This window comes from Ambystoma mexicanum, chromosome 3p, assembly GCF_040938575.1.
Source record: "Ambystoma mexicanum isolate Mex_15411 chromosome 3p, UKY_AmexF1_1, whole genome shotgun sequence".
Taxonomy (NCBI): domain Eukaryota; kingdom Metazoa; phylum Chordata; class Amphibia; order Caudata; family Ambystomatidae; genus Ambystoma; species Ambystoma mexicanum.
This window is the reverse complement of record NC_090925.1, coordinates 195,551,822-195,570,946: the sequence shown is the minus strand read 5'-3', so window position 1 is coordinate 195,570,946 and position 19,125 is coordinate 195,551,822. Positions and strand designations below refer to the sequence as shown.

General features: G+C 46.3%; 1 protein-coding gene across 2 annotated transcripts in view; it reads right to left on the bottom strand.

The window, feature by feature from the left end:
• Window positions 1–19,125, bottom strand: part of PEX5 (peroxisomal biogenesis factor 5) — a 349,012-nt gene that overhangs the window by 240,560 nt on the left and 89,327 nt on the right. For both annotated transcript variants that reach the window (XM_069650617.1, XM_069650618.1), the window contains exon 2: window positions 11,946–12,124. In XM_069650617.1, the coding sequence (XP_069506718.1) occupies window positions 11,946–12,083 (138 nt within the window). In that variant the 5' untranslated portion in view covers window positions 12,084–12,124. The remainder of the gene's footprint in view (window positions 1–11,945; window positions 12,125–19,125) is intronic.

The following is a 19,125-nucleotide window of genomic DNA, read 5'->3' as shown; positions in this document are numbered from 1 at the left end:
CATGGTACGTGTTGTGACAGTCGGAACATGTGTCTGAGAGCCCACTTCCATATATTCTGGGACAGCTTGGACAGTCCTGGAGAGTGGGTGCCCCCCTGCTTGTTGATGTAGTACATGGTTGTGGTGCTGTCTGTAAGGACCATCACTGTCTTCCCTTGTAGGTGTTCTTGGAAGGCTTTTAGTGCTTTGAACACCGCCAGTAGCTCCAGTAGGTTTATGTGCTTGGATGCTACGCTCGGAGTCCACACTCCGTGAGCAGTCTGATGGGATAGGTGAGCCCTCCCATCCTGTGAGGGATGCGTCCGTGGTTAGAGTGGCCTCCACCGCGGGTGTGGCAAAGGGTTTCCCTATTATCAGGTTTTCCTTTGTCCACCACCGTAGTGAGAGAACCAAGGCCTGTGAGACCACCACTAGATCGTCCCATTGTCCACTGGCCTGACACCACTGGCTGTTGAGCCACTCTTGCATTGGGCGCATGCGCAGGCGCGCGTGAGGTACCAAATAAATACACAACGCCATCATTCCTAGCAAGCGCATCGCTTTGCGCACCGTCACCTCTCGACCTGCCACATATTGGGGGGATCTGAAACAGCATGTTTTGGACCCTCTCATTGGAGGGGAAGACGAGGCCGTCCTTTGTTTGAATTAGAGCCCCTAGGAATTGTTTGACTTGGCTGGGGTCTAAGCTGGACTTCTTCTCGTTGATGGAGAAGCCCAGTTGGAACAAAAGGTCTACAGTCTTTTGTGTGTTTGAGAAGCATGTCTCGTAAGAATCCCCTGTTATGAGCCAGTCGTCGAGGTAAGGGTATACTGGGATGGATAATCTGCGCAGATGGGCCGCTGCCACTGCCAGTACCTTCGTGAATACCCTTGGTGCAGATGCTATGCCGAAGGGTAGCACTCTGAACTGGTAGTGTTTGCCCTCTATCATAAACCTGAGGTATTTTCTGTGCGCTGGCAACATTAAAATATGAAAGTATGCATCTTTCATGTCCAGTGTTGTCATGTAATCTCCCTGCGATAGCAGTGGGATCACTTCCTGTAAGGTCACCATACAAAACTTTTGGTGTTTGACAAACTTGTTCGCTGGGCGCAGATCTAATACAGGGGCATGGTTAGATCCTTTTTGGGTACAAGGAAGTACACTGAATAAATACCTTCCATTACCTGAGATAGAGGCACGACCTCTATGGCTCCTTTTTCCAGCAGTTGGTCCACTTCTTGGAGAAGGATGGCAAGGTGTTCTGGTGTCATGCGGCGTCCCCTCGGGGGTCTGTATGTTGGGGAACTGTTGAACTCTATACAGTAGCCGCGGGCTACGGTGGAAAGTACCCAGCGGTCTGATGTTATTCCCTCCCATGCTGGAAGAAAGGATGTTAACCGGCCCCCAACCGGCGTTGCATGGGAGGGGACGCGAATCTTCGCGTCACTTGGTGGTGTTGGTGGCTTGGGAGCCTCTGGGGGTGGAACCCCAGCCTCTCCCTTTGCCACGGCGTTGACCCCTCTGATTGTACTGGCCACTATTACCCTGGTAGTTGCTGGCAGAATACTGTTGTTGGTTTTGTTGTTGGTGTTGTCCATGAAAAAAGCACTTATTACCAAATCCCCGCCTGTTAGGGGTTTTGAAATTTGGTCTAAGGTCTTTATTGTGTCAAATTCTTTTTTCGCATTCTCCAGCGCGTCATCCACTGCTCTCCCAAAGAGGTTGGACTCCTCTATAGGCTTATTAATAAGGGTCGCTTGTGTTTCCGCCTTAAATCCGGAATTGCGAAGCCAGACGTGACGCTTCAGCAAAATTCCTTGTACCAAAGTGCGGCCAGCCGTCTCTGCTGCATCGAGGGTATTCTTGACGATGCTTTGGTTGACCAGAGAGCCCTCGTTAACTGTAGCCAGCAAACGAGTCCTTAGGGGTTCGGGAACTTCTTCGATGTCCTGTTTGAGCTTTGCCCATTGAGCATCAGCGTAGCTTGCCAATAGGGTATTATTATTGGCAATTCTGGTAGAGAATGCTGCACAGGTGGTGATTCTCTTGGCTAGGGCATACAGCTTCTTCCCCTCTTTATCTGGGGGAGCCTCGCTGGTAGATCGTGGGACTCCTGCCCTTTTCCTGGGGTTGGTCACGACCAGGGAGTCCGGGATGGAGTGACCCTTAATATATAATGGGTCTGCTTGAGAGGGAGAGAACAGTTTCTCAATCCTCGGATTGACCCCTCTCACCAATGCAGGAGTGGAAAGAGAAGGGGTAATACGTCTCTTAACTGAGGCGAGTATGGGTATAATTTGGCTAGTGGGGGGTTTTTCCTTGATAATCCTCTCCACAAAATCGGTGTCTGGGGTGACTTTCAATTTCAAAATGTGCTGCTGCCTTCTTCAGCAGTGCATTGAAGGTGGCTTGATCATCGACAGGCGAAGGGTTCCTGACTGGTGTAGTTTCAGTAGACCTGATTACTATACTGCTACTGCCTGTGTCTGTCGACCTAGCCGGTGACTGCCAGGGATTTGGGTCGCCCTCGCCTGTGTCCTCCTGGAATCCCTCCTCACATAGGTTAGTTTCCTCGTGAAAACCTTCCTCTTCTTGTTGGTCTTCAACATAGGTGAACTCATCTTCCTCCTGGAAGAAGGTGTCTTCCTCAGTGGGATTGTAAGAGTAGGTGTCCTCCTGTATGGGGTTATGAAACTTCTGGTATTTAGCCCTTGGACTCTCCAGGGGTGCCTCCCTTGGTCTCTTGGGTGCCCAGTCTTCTGGGATGGACATGAACCGGTCTAGTTTATCCATACAGGTCTGGAACCTTTCAAAGGTCCACTGAGGTTGGCCAGGACGGTCTGGGAATGAAAAAGGAGTTTCTTCCTCCTGTAGTTGTCTGGTTCTGTCCCATAACGTCGAAGAAAGTGAGCCTTCGCCTTCCGAGTAGCCTTCTCGCTGGCTAGAGCCTTCTGTCGGCGTCGGGAACTGGCCTGATCTGTTTTTCGGCGCTTTCGGCGTATCTTTGGACTTGTGCGCGGTTTTCGGCATCCCACTCGCCATACGTCTCTGGCCGTCCTTAGATGCTATGCGCGCGAGGCTTTCGGCGATCATTCTCTCTTCCGAGGGATCGGTCGCCGTTGCGCTATGTAACGTCGAGCCTTTGCTCGTCGAGTCCTTGCTCGTCGAGTCCTTGCTCGTCGAGTCCTTGTTGGCAACGTGAGCGCTCTTACGATGCGCGTCGCCGGAGGTTTTGGTGTTAGTGCCCTTATTTTTAGAATGCCCAGTCGCCTGTCGCGGAAGCGGTGGCGGGGAGGGGTGACGACCCTTACGGTCGGCAGAAGACGCCGGTGGGCCCGGCGTCCCCGTTGGCGCTATGGCTGCCTTCGTCTTCGACGAATGCGTGCCGGGGGGTATGTGCTTTGGTGTTTTTCCGTGTGCGTCCTTGTCGCCGGGGTGTTCATCCCCATAAAATGGGCGTGAGCCGGGCTTGTCGGGGCCGGGGACGGACGACGAGGAGCGTGAACGCTCCTTTGAGAGGTCTACAGCCTCCGTTACGGGGGCCGTGTAGTCACTGTCCTCGTCACACTCGGCGGCGGCAGCGGGCGAGGAGTCAGGCCTAGACATGGCGTAGGCCGCCCACCTTTTGACCCTGTGGTCTTTTAGAGTTTTGGGCTTTAGTAATTTACAGGCCGCACAGCCGTCCTCCTGGTGATCGAGGGGTAAGCAACGGTTGCACCGTTTGTGCTCATCCTTCCAGGTATATTTACCCTTGCAAAGCGGGCAAAACCTAAATGGCGTCCTCTCCATAGCTGAGGGCAAGAAGTGTGACTACGACCTCGAAAGAGAGGGAGGGGAAAGAGAAAGGCATTCTTAAAGAGAAGAAAGAAAGACCACAAAACCCCACTCTCCCTACTGTGTATGGCCGGCGAGGCCAGGCCACGTGTTCGGCAGCGCCGAAGGATCCCCTCCGCTCGTCCTTCCGTCGAAGATCTTGCTCGGCGGAGAAACAGCTCTGCGCCGAGGGGGGTGGGGGGGGGATCTACGTTATTGATCCTAATGACAAACGACCAAAGGTCGAAGAAACTATTTTGCAATGTCTCTCTAGGAGCTCCGCATAAAGGCGACCAGTAGCTGGGTGGAAAAAAACAATCTGAGGGACCTCGACGCGCGAGGGATTGTGGTTACAACGCACGTCACTATAGGGATAGTGTTACAGACACGCCTTGTCGACATCCCCTTTTGTACTACGAAAAACAAAATGCAATACTCTGCAGTGACCACTGGATGTCGGACCTATGCACAGCATGTGATTCTAAGCAGATTAACAAACATCAGAAACATTGTTGGAAGGGTCATATATGCGACCAAACACAAACTTTAGAGGAGAAAATAAAAGAAAATATTTTGGGCACATAGAACGTTTAACTAATACTGTATTCGTTGTACTGTTCGTTTTGCTCAATACAGCAAGAACGTTTTGGAACAAAAAGGGCCATTTAAAAAAAATTAAAACATTTTAATTGCCTAAAAATGCACCTGACGGGAATAAGAAACACATTTCACTCCATAAAAAATATTTTCTTTCACCATCCCAAAACAGAGTAAAATGCACTTCCTTCCAAACAAGCTTAATTTACGATGCTAAAAAGCACACGAGCACAGATATTTGTGCCAACCACACTGGTCCATTTATTTTTTTGCCTCGACTAGGTTACAAATCACTTTAAGAGTTCTACATGGGCATTCGCCCCCACCCCTCCCTCTCCCCCTCCCCTCCTCCCAGATCAACATTGGAACATCCTCAAACCTGCAACTTGTTGTTTAAATGGAAGATGTCCAGAAATCTGGATTTAGTTGCTTAGGGACAAATGCCCATTCCCAGCCATAAGCCTTATATTTTGCTATTGGGGCCCAGAGAGGTACGGCTATGCCTGAATGTGGGTACGGAGGCGGTTCCCAGTGGCCCATGCTACACCGCACTGACTATGCACAATGAGGCCAAAGCATGGCTTCATCGAGAAGGGATGTGACCAAGCAGTTCGGGCTGCACCAACCTTGGGATGGGACCAAGCCTAATTTATATATGGGGTCGGCATAGCAGGCTGAAAAATTATCCTGGGAGGGGTTATCCAGAGTGCTGCCAGGTGTTATAATGGATAGGTTCAGCCAGTTGACTTTCTTCAAAGCGAACTGCAAGTCAGTTAGGGAATTTGGAAATATGTGGAAAAGGCAGATACTTCCCAGAAGATCCCACCACTGACTAAAAAGAAGCCCCATCTTCATAGCACAAATGAAACCACAAACACTCCCCTTGGCCTTGTGATGTCATTAGATCTCTATGCAACATTTGACACCTTGGCTCTCCATCTGCTCCAGCGCTTCCCGCATACAACAGGCACTTCTTAGAATGCCGCTACCTGGTTAGCACCTCCGATTCCATCACTGTGAAGTTGGGCTAAAAGGACAATGCATTTATTTTATTTTACTCAAGATGTATGTAAAACCATTGCATGCTATTCTGCTAGGGTGGGTGTTGAACTCCAGAACTATGCAGATGACGCACAAACTGTGTTCAAACTGGATAGCAGTGACCAACAGAGTCCTAACACAATAAAAGTGTTCTTACGCATAGAATCCTGGATGTCCGTTAACTGGCGCTAAAGAAAGACAAGTTCCACTTCTTCATATTCAAATGCAAAGATCTCACCCTGAGTTTATAGTGGCAGGACAGGTGATAAAACCCCAAAATGTGGGGTATATTTCGATTCTGCTCTTTCCACGTCTTCTCAGCTTTCTCATGTACTACGTTCTTCTAATTACTAAAAGCATGCTATGCCGATAAATCAGACCATTTTGTCGAAAGCCCACTGCGCAATTGTGGCCAGAGCTATTGTAAGCTCATGGCGCGATTATTGCAATTCCCTTTATGCTGGATCAATTGAAGCCTTGTTGCACAGATTAGGAGCTCACATTGCCACCAACATACCAATGAGGGCCCATTTCTCCCCAACATTAAAGGCTCTTCACTGGTTGCACATAAAGGCCAGGATTTGAAAACCTCTGAACGATTGCGCACAGAGCATTATAAAGCAAAGATCTGCTTTATCTTAAAGGGCACACCTCTAGCTGACCCCTTAGGCGTCCTTATGTCTATACACTGCATGTCTCAGTTTCACTGGACAAGAGCTTGAGACTGCTCTCAGACTGTCCATGCAGCTGGCGTGCCAATAGAAGCGTGCCATATAACGTATTCCCTAATATTTAGGAAATACATCAAAACGTTCCTGTTTCGCCCAACCATTTTACTTCTCTCTCTCCTTGTTGGTATGCACGCCGAGGTACTCTTGCAGTTGTTGCACCCCTCTCCCCACATTTCCCTACAAAGTATAAGGGGGGTAATGGGAACAACAGAAAAGCGGCAGGATGGAAGGGCAACCAGGAGAGTCGGGACAGGACTCCACACTTAGTTGGGAACTTGGGTATTTAGGCCCACCTTCACTTGAGTCCTCAGGGCCACCGAGGCATCCTGCCTCTAAACTATGGTGCTCATTGGCTATGGGCCCTCGCAAGGGCCTTGGGCTCGCAACCCTGGCCTACACCCTATGGTGCACCGATACTTGCCTTGCTTGCTGTGGCTGTCTGCACACATCTTTTCACATAGCTGCATGCTGCAGTGTCTCAAAGTGCTCGGAAGCAGCCGGAACGCAACATGCTACCACTGAAAACACCAACGTAAACAGCAGCCCAGGCTTTGAAACCCAGGTGAAGAAGACCCAACAGTCTGTCCTATTCCTCACGTACAAAGAGGGAAAGAAGAACTGGACCAAAGCATAACAGCTCTTGGGCTTTTCTCAACAAAAGAGAACAATGGCTCATTAATAACCTATCAATTAATGGGCATCTACCACGGATCTGCCTTCATTTAACCATATGTTGACTAGCAACCTCTAGATTTTTGGGCAAGCACTAGGGATCTCCTAAACTCCCTCTGCACCCGATTGATAAACATGCATTATTTAAATGGTCCAATTAACCAACGATTTCTGCAGGCACGGAATCAATTACAGCCAAAGAAAACCTTGCAATGAACCTGCTTTACTGTAACGAGGCCAAATAGATTCTATGAAAGCCCCGACATCTCAAATACCATCTACCCAGATAAACCAATACTGCCTTAACTGTGACAGATCATCATTGCTACTAAATAACATAGTATGACAAACATAAAACGGACTGGGAAAAACGGCAAAGCCTACTTAGGAAGGTAGCTGGAAGAACCTCCAGATGACCATTAACAAAATGAGCTCAAACATGTAAATGGTGCATGTTCAACAGCTGTTCCCACTTCGCAGTCCTTACAATAAAAACATAGCATTTTATTTTCATTTAAAAATGTGCTTCGTAGAAACATCTCCTCAAACTCTCCCCTCCCCCCCCCACCCTCCAATGGTCTACTGTTCAATTCCTGAACACTGGGTTTTGTGGAAAACTTGGCCCGAAGAGGTTTGTGGGTGCGCACCACTAGAGTAGCTGGAACATGGGTGAATATTAGCAATATAATGGCGGCTGCAGCCGTGTGGTTAGGCTGGTGATTTTCCACTGTCACCTGGAAACACTGTATCTAAGGCTAGTGCTAACCTTACAGACTCCGCTCCTTCATACATGTGCCAAAACAGTGTCGTATTAATTAGTAGGGTTTGAGAGTTGAAAGAGTGAGTAAATAAATATGAGAGACACCTTGTAAGTGTATAATGTAAGGTTCCTGTATTTTTAAATCCAGCATTGGACAGAAGTATTATTTGCATACATTGTTGTCCAAATATAAAAGAACCATCCTTTGACAAACAATTAGGTCATACATGAAGAGACTTTTATCACACTTGGTTATTTTGCACATATACTAAATATACATTTAAAAAAGAAACTTGGTCACGCCAACACGTGTTTCAACCTATCTAGGCTGTCTTCAGGGCATAAAGCTCCTGATAGTTGGTGCATTAAACATATTCAGTGAACAATCCTTAGTTTGCACAGAAAGTCTGGGAAGGGAACAGACACAGAGGGGAGGGGCGGGGAAAAAATTGCAGGAGATAAATTATTTGGGTAAAGGGAAACAAGAGAAAATTGAAAATGAATATTAGTGGAAAAGTAAACTAAATCATATACATTTACATTTCAATCATTAACTTCGATTTCTAAAAATCGATATAGCTCTCATTATCCCACTGGAAATCTAGTAGGCGTACTTAGATACAAAATTAGTTAACAGTTTCCAACGTTTTTATATCTAGTATCCAAATATTGGTAAGAAAGCAAAGGAAATAATTAGCCTGTATCCACCAAGAACTACGCGAACAAGTTGCCGTGACTATAAGGTCCTAGGGTTCACGCTTAATGCGCCAGTGTTTCAAAAGATTGAATAATGGTATATTACCTTATGTGTAAGTCCTCCTAGCGTCCTTGAAACATATGCTCTCCTCTGATGAAAATGTGTAAGGCTCATGGGCCGTGTAAAGTAGGCATTCACTGGTGATCAGTTTCCTAAAGGAACAAGAAAAAGTGAGCTTCAATGATGAGAAGCCTGTGGAGCTATATTCCACTCTAGTAATGGAGATATAGTAGTGTGTTAAAAATGTTCTTGTGTTTAAATTAACTTTGGGTGTTACCTGAAAGGTCAATGTTGCAGTTGCAAGTAATTATGGTTCACCAGCATTGGTATCTGTTAAATATTCATGCCGTATTCTGAAAAAGGTAAGGGGTATGTATATGTAAAAATATATGTATTTAGTTCGCTTTACCGATTCAGTACATTTACTAATGTGGATAACAGGCGTATCATCGTTGGGAGCTTACTGGCTCGGTTGTAATACTGCGACTGTTGTCTTGCGCCGTCGGGTAGTGACTGCAGCATCGCCGCAAGCTCGCCGTTGCTATGGTGCCGTGGTGTGTGATTCTGGTCACGTGATGCGTCACATGACCCAGAAACAAATTAAAGCCGCATTCATATGGTTGGAATTGTATACAAAAAATGTTTGCTTAAGGCCAAATTAAGCCAATATGCAAATAGGTGATTAGTCAAACATTAAACATACAGTATCACTGATACCATAGTTGAGACAGTATTCGTCCTCTACCAATGCGAAGGACCCAGCTGGTCATGTGATTGGTCACATGTCTGCAGTTGGTAAGCAACTATATCTAAACAGGAAGAGTTTGCTGGTGTTTGTATTGTATTCTACGGGCATGTTTGCAGGAGTTTCTGCCGGATACAGGCAAGACAAATCTATTAATTATTCATTTGGAAGTTGGCCTAATGTCACTCGGCCCATATTCAGTATATACTTACTTATGATGAGCAAATTAGGTGCAGTGAATAGAACAAATGAAGCTAGCTTTCTTGTTAAACACATTTTTAGTTGTCATCCCAAGTACATTTTTGTTTACCATATAAACTATTTGATGTGCAAGCAATTAAATGATTGGACAGGCATGTTTAACTACCTATCTTGCATGAATATTCCAGACATATTTTTACTGCATGTTTACTATAAATGCAATTCACTTGATATTTAGGACATTAATTAGTGCAGTGTTCCTAAATTAGACATACTTCAGTATCCATACATTTTACAGAAAGACATTTAGCTCATGTTCCTTATTGAGACCGAGTGACAGACAACGAAGTTTGCAAATCATTTTTGCTTCCTGTTGGCATAGCCTCAACTCTCTGTCCCCACCTCTTGGATGTGGTTGGATCTGCTGAAGTCCGACGTATCTGATGTCTTTTGCATCGTCCATTTGATGATGTTCTTGCCAATGAGCAGCCAAAAGTAGTCTAATGTCTTGACTATTCAAACTGTTTAGGTGTTCTTGTATACGGAAACACACTTCTCTTTTAGTACTGCCTATATATATTTTTTGACAAACACATTGTATTCCGTATGCAACAAACTTGGATCTACAATTGATAAAGTCCTTAATCTTAATTTCCAAGCCTCCATGACATTTGAATATTTTCGTTGGTGATAGTGTATATTTACAAAAATGACACATTCCACATTTATAGAATCCTGCTGGTTGAGTCTTTGAAGTTAACCAATGCTCCTGTCCAATTGGCTCTGATTTGAGGAAGGGAAGGGCATAGTAAATTTCTGAAAGTGGTATATACCATTATTCAATCTTTTGAAACACGGGCGCAGTAAGCGTGAACCCTAGGACTTTATAGTCACGGCAACTTGTTCGCATAGTTCTTGGTGGATACAAGCTAATTATTTCCTTTGCTTTCTTACCAATATTTGGATAGTACATATAAAAACGTTGGAAACTGTTAACTAACTTTGTATCTAAGTACGCCTACTAGATTTCCAGTGGGATAATCAGAGCTATATCAATTTTTAAAAATCGAAGTTAATGATTGAAATGTACATTTATATGATTTAGTTTACTTTTCCACTAATATTCATTTTCTATTTTCTCGTTTCCCTTTACCCAAATACATTTTTCTCCTGCAATTTTTCCCCGCCCCTCCCCGCTCTGTCTGTTCCCTTCCCAGACTTTCTGTGCAAACTAAGGATTGTTCACTGAATATGTTTAATGCACCAACTATCAGTACCTTTACGCCCTGAAGACGGCCTAGATAGGTTGAAACACGTGTTGGCGTGAACAAGTTTCTTTTCTAAATGTATATTTAGTATATGTGCAAATAACCAAGTGTGACAAAAGTCTCTTCATGTATGACTAATTGTTTGACAAAGGATGGTTCTTTTCTATTTGGACAACAATGTATGCAAATAATTTTTTTTTCCAATGCTGGATTTAAAAATACAGGAACATTACTTTATACACTTAGAAGGTGTCTCTCATATTAATTTACTCACTCTTTCAACTCTCAAACCCTATTAATTAATACGACACTGTTTTGGCACATGTATGAAGGAGCGCAGTCTGTAAGGTTAGCACTAGCCTTAGATACTGTTCAATTCCTGCCAATCTTCCAACAAATCAGCATTCCACAACTTTATCAATGGTTTATTCAACCAAACCTATAAAGGGTCATTTTTAACGCACCTTCACTAAAATTAAAACAATAAACAAACTGCTGGTAGCCCAGAAGAAACAGATGCCAGGAGCTTTTTTGGACTCCAAGCTATCTAATGCCATACAGACACACCTAAGAGACATTATCGCCATTTGACTGAGAATTTGTTTAATGGACCACTAGGGCACCTCAAGACAAAATTGAAAGCAAACGTGTCATCATAGACAAAGCATCATGGATAGTATCTTGTGTGGAAGTTATATGTAGTCCGCTGTGTAACTGGCTCTTACATTCCCCAAATCTGAATATGCAGGGCAAGGGGACTGGAGAGGAGACCTCACCGTCCCCCCCATACCTTTGGGCATCAATTGAGCCTCCCATCCCTGCTACAACTCAGGAAACCGGTAAAAACACAGCTGTTCAGTTGGACTTTAACCTCTCACCAGGTTATACATGCTCACCCCTCCCCTCCTGTAACAAAGGTCTTGCAGTAAACCCTTGTCTAGCAGCTCGCTGGAGTGCCTAGGAATAATTTAATGGGTAGTGCATGCTTGGCAGGACAATGCAAGAAATATATAGACATGGTCTTGCCTTCTGAATGGGCATTTCTTCCCTTTTTATCATTATATTTACCGGAGAAACCAAGTAAAAACTTTCATTTTACACGGCAGTATTGCATTTTTACAACAATACTCACGGTATAATGAATCGAATGTTGTTGTGTGATGCTTTTTTTTCAAAATGTTCAATAAAAAGGACCAAAATGTCAGACATTACTGGATTCAAGGTAGTCTACCAGCCTAATCACTGAACACAGTTTCAAGCCAAGCACAGCAGTACCGCAGCCTCAGCCTGGCTGGCTGGCTGTACACATCGTACCACACTATAACAAAAGTGCACAGCATGACAACCAATTCACACGAGGGTGACCTCCATACTCACCGCCTCTGCACCAGGTGGCCAGGCTGGTTGACGAATCCCTTCCTGTCGGAGTGCCTTATCCTGCGTGAAGTGGTTCGTCAGCCTCATCAGTGGGTTGGCTCCACCACACTCCCCCTCCACCAGTTCTCGCATCGCCATGGTGACTGCCAAAGCAAGTCACCAACAGAGGACTCCAGCACCTGTTAGTGGTTAAAAAGGGTGGTAGAACACAGAGTTAGGTCATGCTAAAACATGAAAAATATTAGCAACCCACCAAAGCATCAGCAGTGTGAAAGGTCTACAGCCTAGTGCCCAGGACAAGTTATTTATAAAGAAAACAGGTTTTCATAAGTACTTTGTCCAGTGGACAAGTAAACAATGGCCAAATTCTGCATAGGCTTTTTATGCTTCAATATTACCTACATCACCATTAGGCAGGCAAAAGAATACAAGTCAATTTGATCCAGGTTCCCAGCATATTGTCAGGCTGCCCCATGTGGCCTGACAGGGCTGTGTGAGGAAGACATGGTAGACACTGACACAAACGAGATGCGTTTTAAAAACCTTCATTTCTATGAAAAAGGGGGTTGGGAGAACTGGCCCCAACTCTATAATGGGAGTAATAAGTCTGTCCTAGCCATTCTTGTCAAACAAATAAGCCTATGCTAAACAAACCCAAACCTGCCCTCTTAAAATGTGTAAATGTTCAATGGGAATATCAAAAGTGTCTTCAAAATAAATATCAGAATGGCTTCTTCCCCACTTTCAAAGCACAGGGTTGTAGGGGTTTGGATAATGGTGGGTGGATTACATAGTTTAGTAAGCGACACACTGGCTTGCTGGGGCACTGTACACAGTTCAGGCTTGGGCTTCAAGCTTGGTTCCACTTCAAAAGTTCTCTAGGCCCTCTCAGCCTAACAACAAAACACTACCTGCTTGGTTCACTTCCCCACAGACTTTTTTCCGCCGTGCTCGAGCTCGTCTTTTGCCCTTCACAATTTTCTCTCAAGGATTCCCCTCAGTCGGGCTCAAATCCTTTTTTGTAACTCACAGTTTTCTGTAGAGTTCCCTACGCAGAGTTGGAGTCTAACGTCTATGTTTTTTTCCCCAGGGATTCCCTTCCTCAGACTTTCGAATGTGCGAGGAATTTCATGCATACCTCGGCATGACCACTTCGACTTACTTTATCTCTTTTTCAATTGTATCACTTTCTCATACCAATAGCTCCTTGGTACTTGTAGTTCGCTATTACAGTGCCAAGTCCTTCACTTGGCACTTCGGGCCTATTCACAGTTCCTGCAATTCAGCTAAATGCAATTATTTCATTCGTGATTGCGGCTACTTTCTTGCATGCCATTCCACGTAACACTGCTTCAGACATTTTACAGAGACTTTCGAATGTGTGTGTTCATTTCGCAGGACCACTTTGTATTTCGCTCACATATTCATCTTTTCTCACGTTGCGGTTATCATTGTGCGCTTCACCGTCAACTCTTGACACTGTAGCAATCAACCTTTACGAACACAGACCAGGCTTTTGTTTCACTTGCCAACTCACCAGCTGTGTTTAGCTTGACTTCTTTTATCGGCTACTTTATGTCCATCAAGGTCTCGCTTAAATCCAACGCCTCCTATGCTCCTCCCAAACTCCTTCGTTCATCCAGGAGGGAAGCTGGCTTTCCCTGGGCACTTCCAACGGATAGCCTCATCCCGTATCCAGCGGCTGTGTTTGAACACGGGTATCTTGCGAAAAGTAGGGTACTCGCATCTGGCTTTTTCTCGTCCACCCGACTGGTCGATTAGCCTCTTGCCTTCCCGATCTCCTTTGCCTGGTTCACCTCAGCCCTGAAGAACTGCTTGCTCTCATGCTCAGCCTCACTGAGAGTGTATCTGTGTGCTCCACCTTTTATCCCGCTAGAAGCAGTTAATGTGACAGGTGTGTGTGTGTGTGTGTGTGTGTGTGTGTGTGTGTGTGTCTGATCAGAACTGAGGCTTGACCCTGCCTGGTCTCATTAATGGGACAGGGCCATGGTAAAATGCTAGAGGTAAAAGACAGACCTAGGATCAATAGCCTTTGGTGTGGGCTGCACACCCTAAATACCACTAAGTGGTTTCTTTAAACTTAAATCCATTAGTTAATCATTCATTTATAAATCAATTGTGTTCATCAGTTAATACTTAGTGAAAAATAGTCAATTCGTTGCAGGTTCAAAAAGAATTTATAATTTATTTGCAGATGCAATGAAACTGCCAATGCATTTTGGACTGTCATAAATCCTTCATCAGGGCGTTACTTCTTCGACACAAATAATGACCATTAAGCCATCAGTTACAAGGCAAATATGTGGTCTAGTTACCACATCAAAACAATCCAATAGATGTTGGAACAAAAACATCATTTCACACAATTCATAATCATATCAAACAAATCATATTAAAAAAACAAGTGAATATAGGCCACATAACAATGACATACGTCAATAGACAACATTTGAGAAAACATTCAAGAAAAGAGAAAGAAAAACAAAAACAATGGGTGTCAGTGAGTATCGGTCGTGACATTATAAAGCTTTTTAGTCAGTTGCGTACCCATTATACTCAGTCACCATTGGTATCCATGTGTTAATCACCACAGTTGCCATCTTCTTCCTACGTGTTTAACTCTTCTTGTTAAGTGTGCGAGTGACAGCAGTGACTGTCAGACGAGACTGAATGATAGCGTTTCAAAACAACGGTTGCAAAGGTGTCAGAGTTAAAACTGCCTTGAATGCACCCCCGGTGCAGCAAACACCATGCGAGTGGCATGTCTAAATACCATTTCTAAATCACCAACGCGATTCCTCGTGTTGGAGTATCGTGCATCTTACCTATTAGGGGAGAGGCTCCTCACTCTCCCCTCTCATTTTTAACATATAGATATATAAAACCACTTATGGATATATTGAGGAAACATCTAGTGAAATTCCATTCACTGCTGATGACACTCAGATATTTCTTTTTTTTTTTTTTAAACTTTTATTTATTCAGCTCGGTGACACAAGTACAGGTGAGTCAACATAAACCATACAGGGTAAACAGTAATCAAACAATATGAATACGCATAATTTATACAAGCAATGCATCAGAAGAAAAAAAAAAAACGGCAAGAAAGAAAGGAGTTGGGTGCATATACACGTGAGGGCCCATGGGAGGTCAGACCACCCATACATGAGGGAGATAATTCAAAGGGGAATCTTGAAAACAGTATGGGGGGTGGGTCAAGCAGAGGGAGGAGAAGACCCCGGATCCGAGTCAGATTCAATGGAGGACATAAATAAACGAAACTGCAGCCATATATCCCTAGGCCTGGAATGAGTGGGCTGCTGTGTCGCCCAGACCTCCTCCGTATCAGAGGCCCATGTCACTGCCCTAAGCCATTGTGCGTGGGTAGGGGTGTAAGGCCGAAGCCAACAAAGCAGAATTGTGCGCACAGCAAGTAGCATGCACAGGCCAGCAAGTTTTCTGGAGTCACGGTGGAGGTCGGGGAAGTCGTGAAACAAACATGTCATTGGGGATAAGAGGATGTGGGAATCAAGGATAGAGGACATAGTAGAGCACACCGAGGTCCAGAATTGGACAAGTCGGGGGCAAGACCACAGCATGTGAAGATAGTCTGCATTCTCGCATGCGCATCTGGGGCACCCAGGGGGGGAGTCGTTTGAAATGCGATGCAGTCTGGCCGGAGTGTAGTGGTATCTATGAAGTACCTTGAATTGGATTAATTTAAACCGGGAGTTGAAAGAGACATCCCGGGTGCGTGAGCACATGTGGGCCCAGCGTTCGTCAGTCATCTCGAGTCCAAGGTCGATCTCCCAATAGTGCCGGAGTTTAGAGAATGCGGGGGGCGACCTAGTTTGGAGGAGAGTGTATAATCTCGAGATTTTGCCCCTCAGGGGGACGGGAGAGGTTAATTCAGCAACTGCAGGTTCGTCAGGAGGTAACGCCGGGAAGCATGTGTACTTGTGTTTGAGTACCCTACGGAGTGAAGAATATTGAAGCCAAATAGAAGGTCTCTGTCTGAGAGAAGCCGGGAGGTCAGGCCACTCAATAAAAATGCCTTGATCAAAGAGGTCACGGAGTAGTTCATACCCGGCGTCGGCCCAGCAACGAACCACGGAAGGAGGGACCCGTGGGACCTCAGGGTAAAAGTTCCAGATCGGAAGATTGCCATGAAAGGGGTGAGTAACACCTAGTATCCGCCATAGTTTGGACAAGGCCAGCGATGTGCATGTCGCAGGGTCCATGGAGCCCGGTACCATTGGGATGGGTGAGATCACAAGAGATCGAATGTCGCGGTCGCTGACTGACAGTCTCTCCAGCCTAACATGAGGAGGGGAGTCTGGGATAGCGAACCAATGCGCAGTGTGTTGGAGTTGTGCAGCCAACCAGTACCTAAAGAAGTCTGGTGCACCGAATCCACCAGTTTCCATCGGAGCAGAAAGCGTCTCAAGTTTTAGGCGGACTGCACCAGAGTGCCAAAGGAATGAGTTCAGGGTGCGAGACAACGTCTGGAAGTAATCTGTTCCCGGCCACTGGGGGATGTTGGCAAACTTATACAGTAGCTGTGGAAGTACCACCATCTTCAGAACTCCTATCCTACCCGCCAATGAGATCGGAAGTTTATCCCAGCCCTGTATTTTAACTGCAAGGTTCACTAGGTATGACTGGTAGTTTTCCTGCAGGACCCGTTCGGCATGCCTGGACACCACCACGCCCAAGTAAGTGAACTTAGATTGGGCCCATGCGAATCCCATGGTATCAGGAGGCGGAAGAGTGCTAGGAGTGAGCGGGAAAAGGGTTGATTTGGAGCAGTTTACCGTGAGACCAGAGATACGACCGAATAGGGCAACATCCTCCAGTATAGGGGCCAGGTTGATCTCAGGGGAACGGATATAAAGGAGGGCGTCATCAGCATACAGAGAGACTATATCTGAGGAGCCGGCTGTGCGCAGGCCCCTATGGGAATGGTTCTGGCGCAGCATGTCGGCAAACGGCTCCATCGCTAAAGCAAAGATTAAGGGCGAAAGGGGACAACCCTGTCTAGTGCCCCTGGCAACGTGGAAAAGAGGGGAACAGCGGCCCTCGGTGCGGACTCTGGCCACTGGATCGGAGTAGAGTAGTTTTATCCAAGACACAAATGTGGGGCCGAATTTGCACCTGTCAAGTACCCGCCACAAGTAGTTCCATGAGACCGAGTCAAAGGCCTTTTGCATATCTAGGGCCGCGGTCACCGCATGTACATCAGGGCTTACTCTACTTATAATGCTAAATAGACGTCTCAAGTTCAAGGAGGTGGAACGGTTCGGGATAAAACCCGACTGGTCTGGGTGGATGATGTGTGGCATAAGGGGGATAAGCCGCAGAGCGAGTGCCTTAGCATATATCTTGACATCACAATTAATCAATGAAAGCGGGCGGTAAGAGCCGCATTGGGTAGAGGGTTTGTTAGGTTTGAGCAGAACTGTGATAGTAGCTTCACGGAGTGAGGGGGGGAACCGACCCATCTCCACAGACTCCTCCCAGAGTGCCGTCAGATGGGGGAGCAGGAGCGATTTAAAGCGTTTATAGAACTCGATGGGTATACCATCCGAGCCTGGGGATTTGCCTGAAGCCAGGGAGTCCATGGCCTCCGAGAACTCCTGAGGGGTGAGCGAGCTCTCGAGGGCTCCAATAGTGGCGGGAGAGAGGGCCGAGAGGGGAAGTCTGTCAAGGTAAGCATCAATTTCGGCTGTAGTGGCAACGTCGGAGTGAGCGTACAGGGATTGATAAAAGGAGAGGAATTCAGCATTGACCTCTCCAGAGGAAGTGGCCAGTGACCCATCCGGTCTCTCAATCCCGGGAATGGATGTGGGGCCGAATTCTCGGCGAAGCAGTCTAGCCAAGAGCCGGCTGGGGCGCTCACCCTCTCCGTATCTTCTTGCCTGACCGGGGCTGTCCAGGAACTTCAGCTCGCGGTCAGCGAGCGAGCGAAAGGTGTCCAGCTCCGTGCCAATTAACGCAAGGATTTCCGGATTCGGGTCCGAGGTGTACTGGGCTTCCAACCTAGATAGTGTGGCCTCACTCCCAGCGATTTCCCTCCGGATAGTTTTAAGGATACCGTTCTCCTTGGAGAGGGCGATGCCTCTGATATAGACCTTGAAGGCCTCCCATAGTATGGCTTGCGAGGAAACTGAATCAGTGTTGATCCTGAAGAACTCCTCAATTGCCGACTCCATCTCCGAGCAAAAGACCGGGTCGAGGAGAGAGAGGGGTTTCATCCTCCAGTACCTGGCCCGATCCCGATCGAGGCCCCAGCACAAGGTGACAGTCACCGGGGAGTGGTCCGATAGGGTCCTAGGGAGAATCGCCATATTAGTCACGGTCTTAAGTAGGTCGCCAGATAACAACCATCTATCAATCCGGGAGAAGGAATCGTGAACCGAGGAGTAAAAAGAATAGGAGCGGGAGTCTGGGTATAGGAACCTCCAGGCATCAAACAAGGATAGACGAGGAAGTGAGGAGAGTGCGGTGTATGCTGCTCTGGAGAGTTGACGAGGTCTGGAACCGGATCTATCAAGATCCACATCAAATATCGTATTGAAGTCACCTCCCCAGAGTATCGGGATCAGGGGGAAACCTGCTAGGAGATTTATGAGATCAGTATAAAAGTCGGGATCATCAATGTTAGGGCCATATATATTGAGCAATACAATCTCTCTATTTTGTAGAACACCATGGAGAAGAACGTACCTGCCCTGGGGGTCGATTAGGGTAGTAGTGGGGACAAATCTAAGGCTCCTATGAATGAGGGTCATGACCCCGCGGCTCTGGGTGGAGTATGTAGTGAAGTACCTCTGTGGGCCCCATGATCTTGCGAACTTGTCACAAAACTCCGTGCGTGCATGCGTTTCCTGAAGGAACAGGACTTTAGCCCGGTGTCGTTCGGCCTGAAGTTGTAACAACCTCATCTTTTTGTGGTTTCCCAACCCCCTTACATTCCAACTCATGAACGTCAAAGGATCCTCACCAATCCCTCCATCAGTAGCCATCGAAAAACACGGGTGTATGAAAGTATGCACCCCATGGTCGTCTCCCAGTGCGCGCAAATCTGTATTGCCACTGGGGGCATAGTAATTCGTACTCAACCTTCCCTGTGAACACCAAGCTTTTTTTAACATAAAAC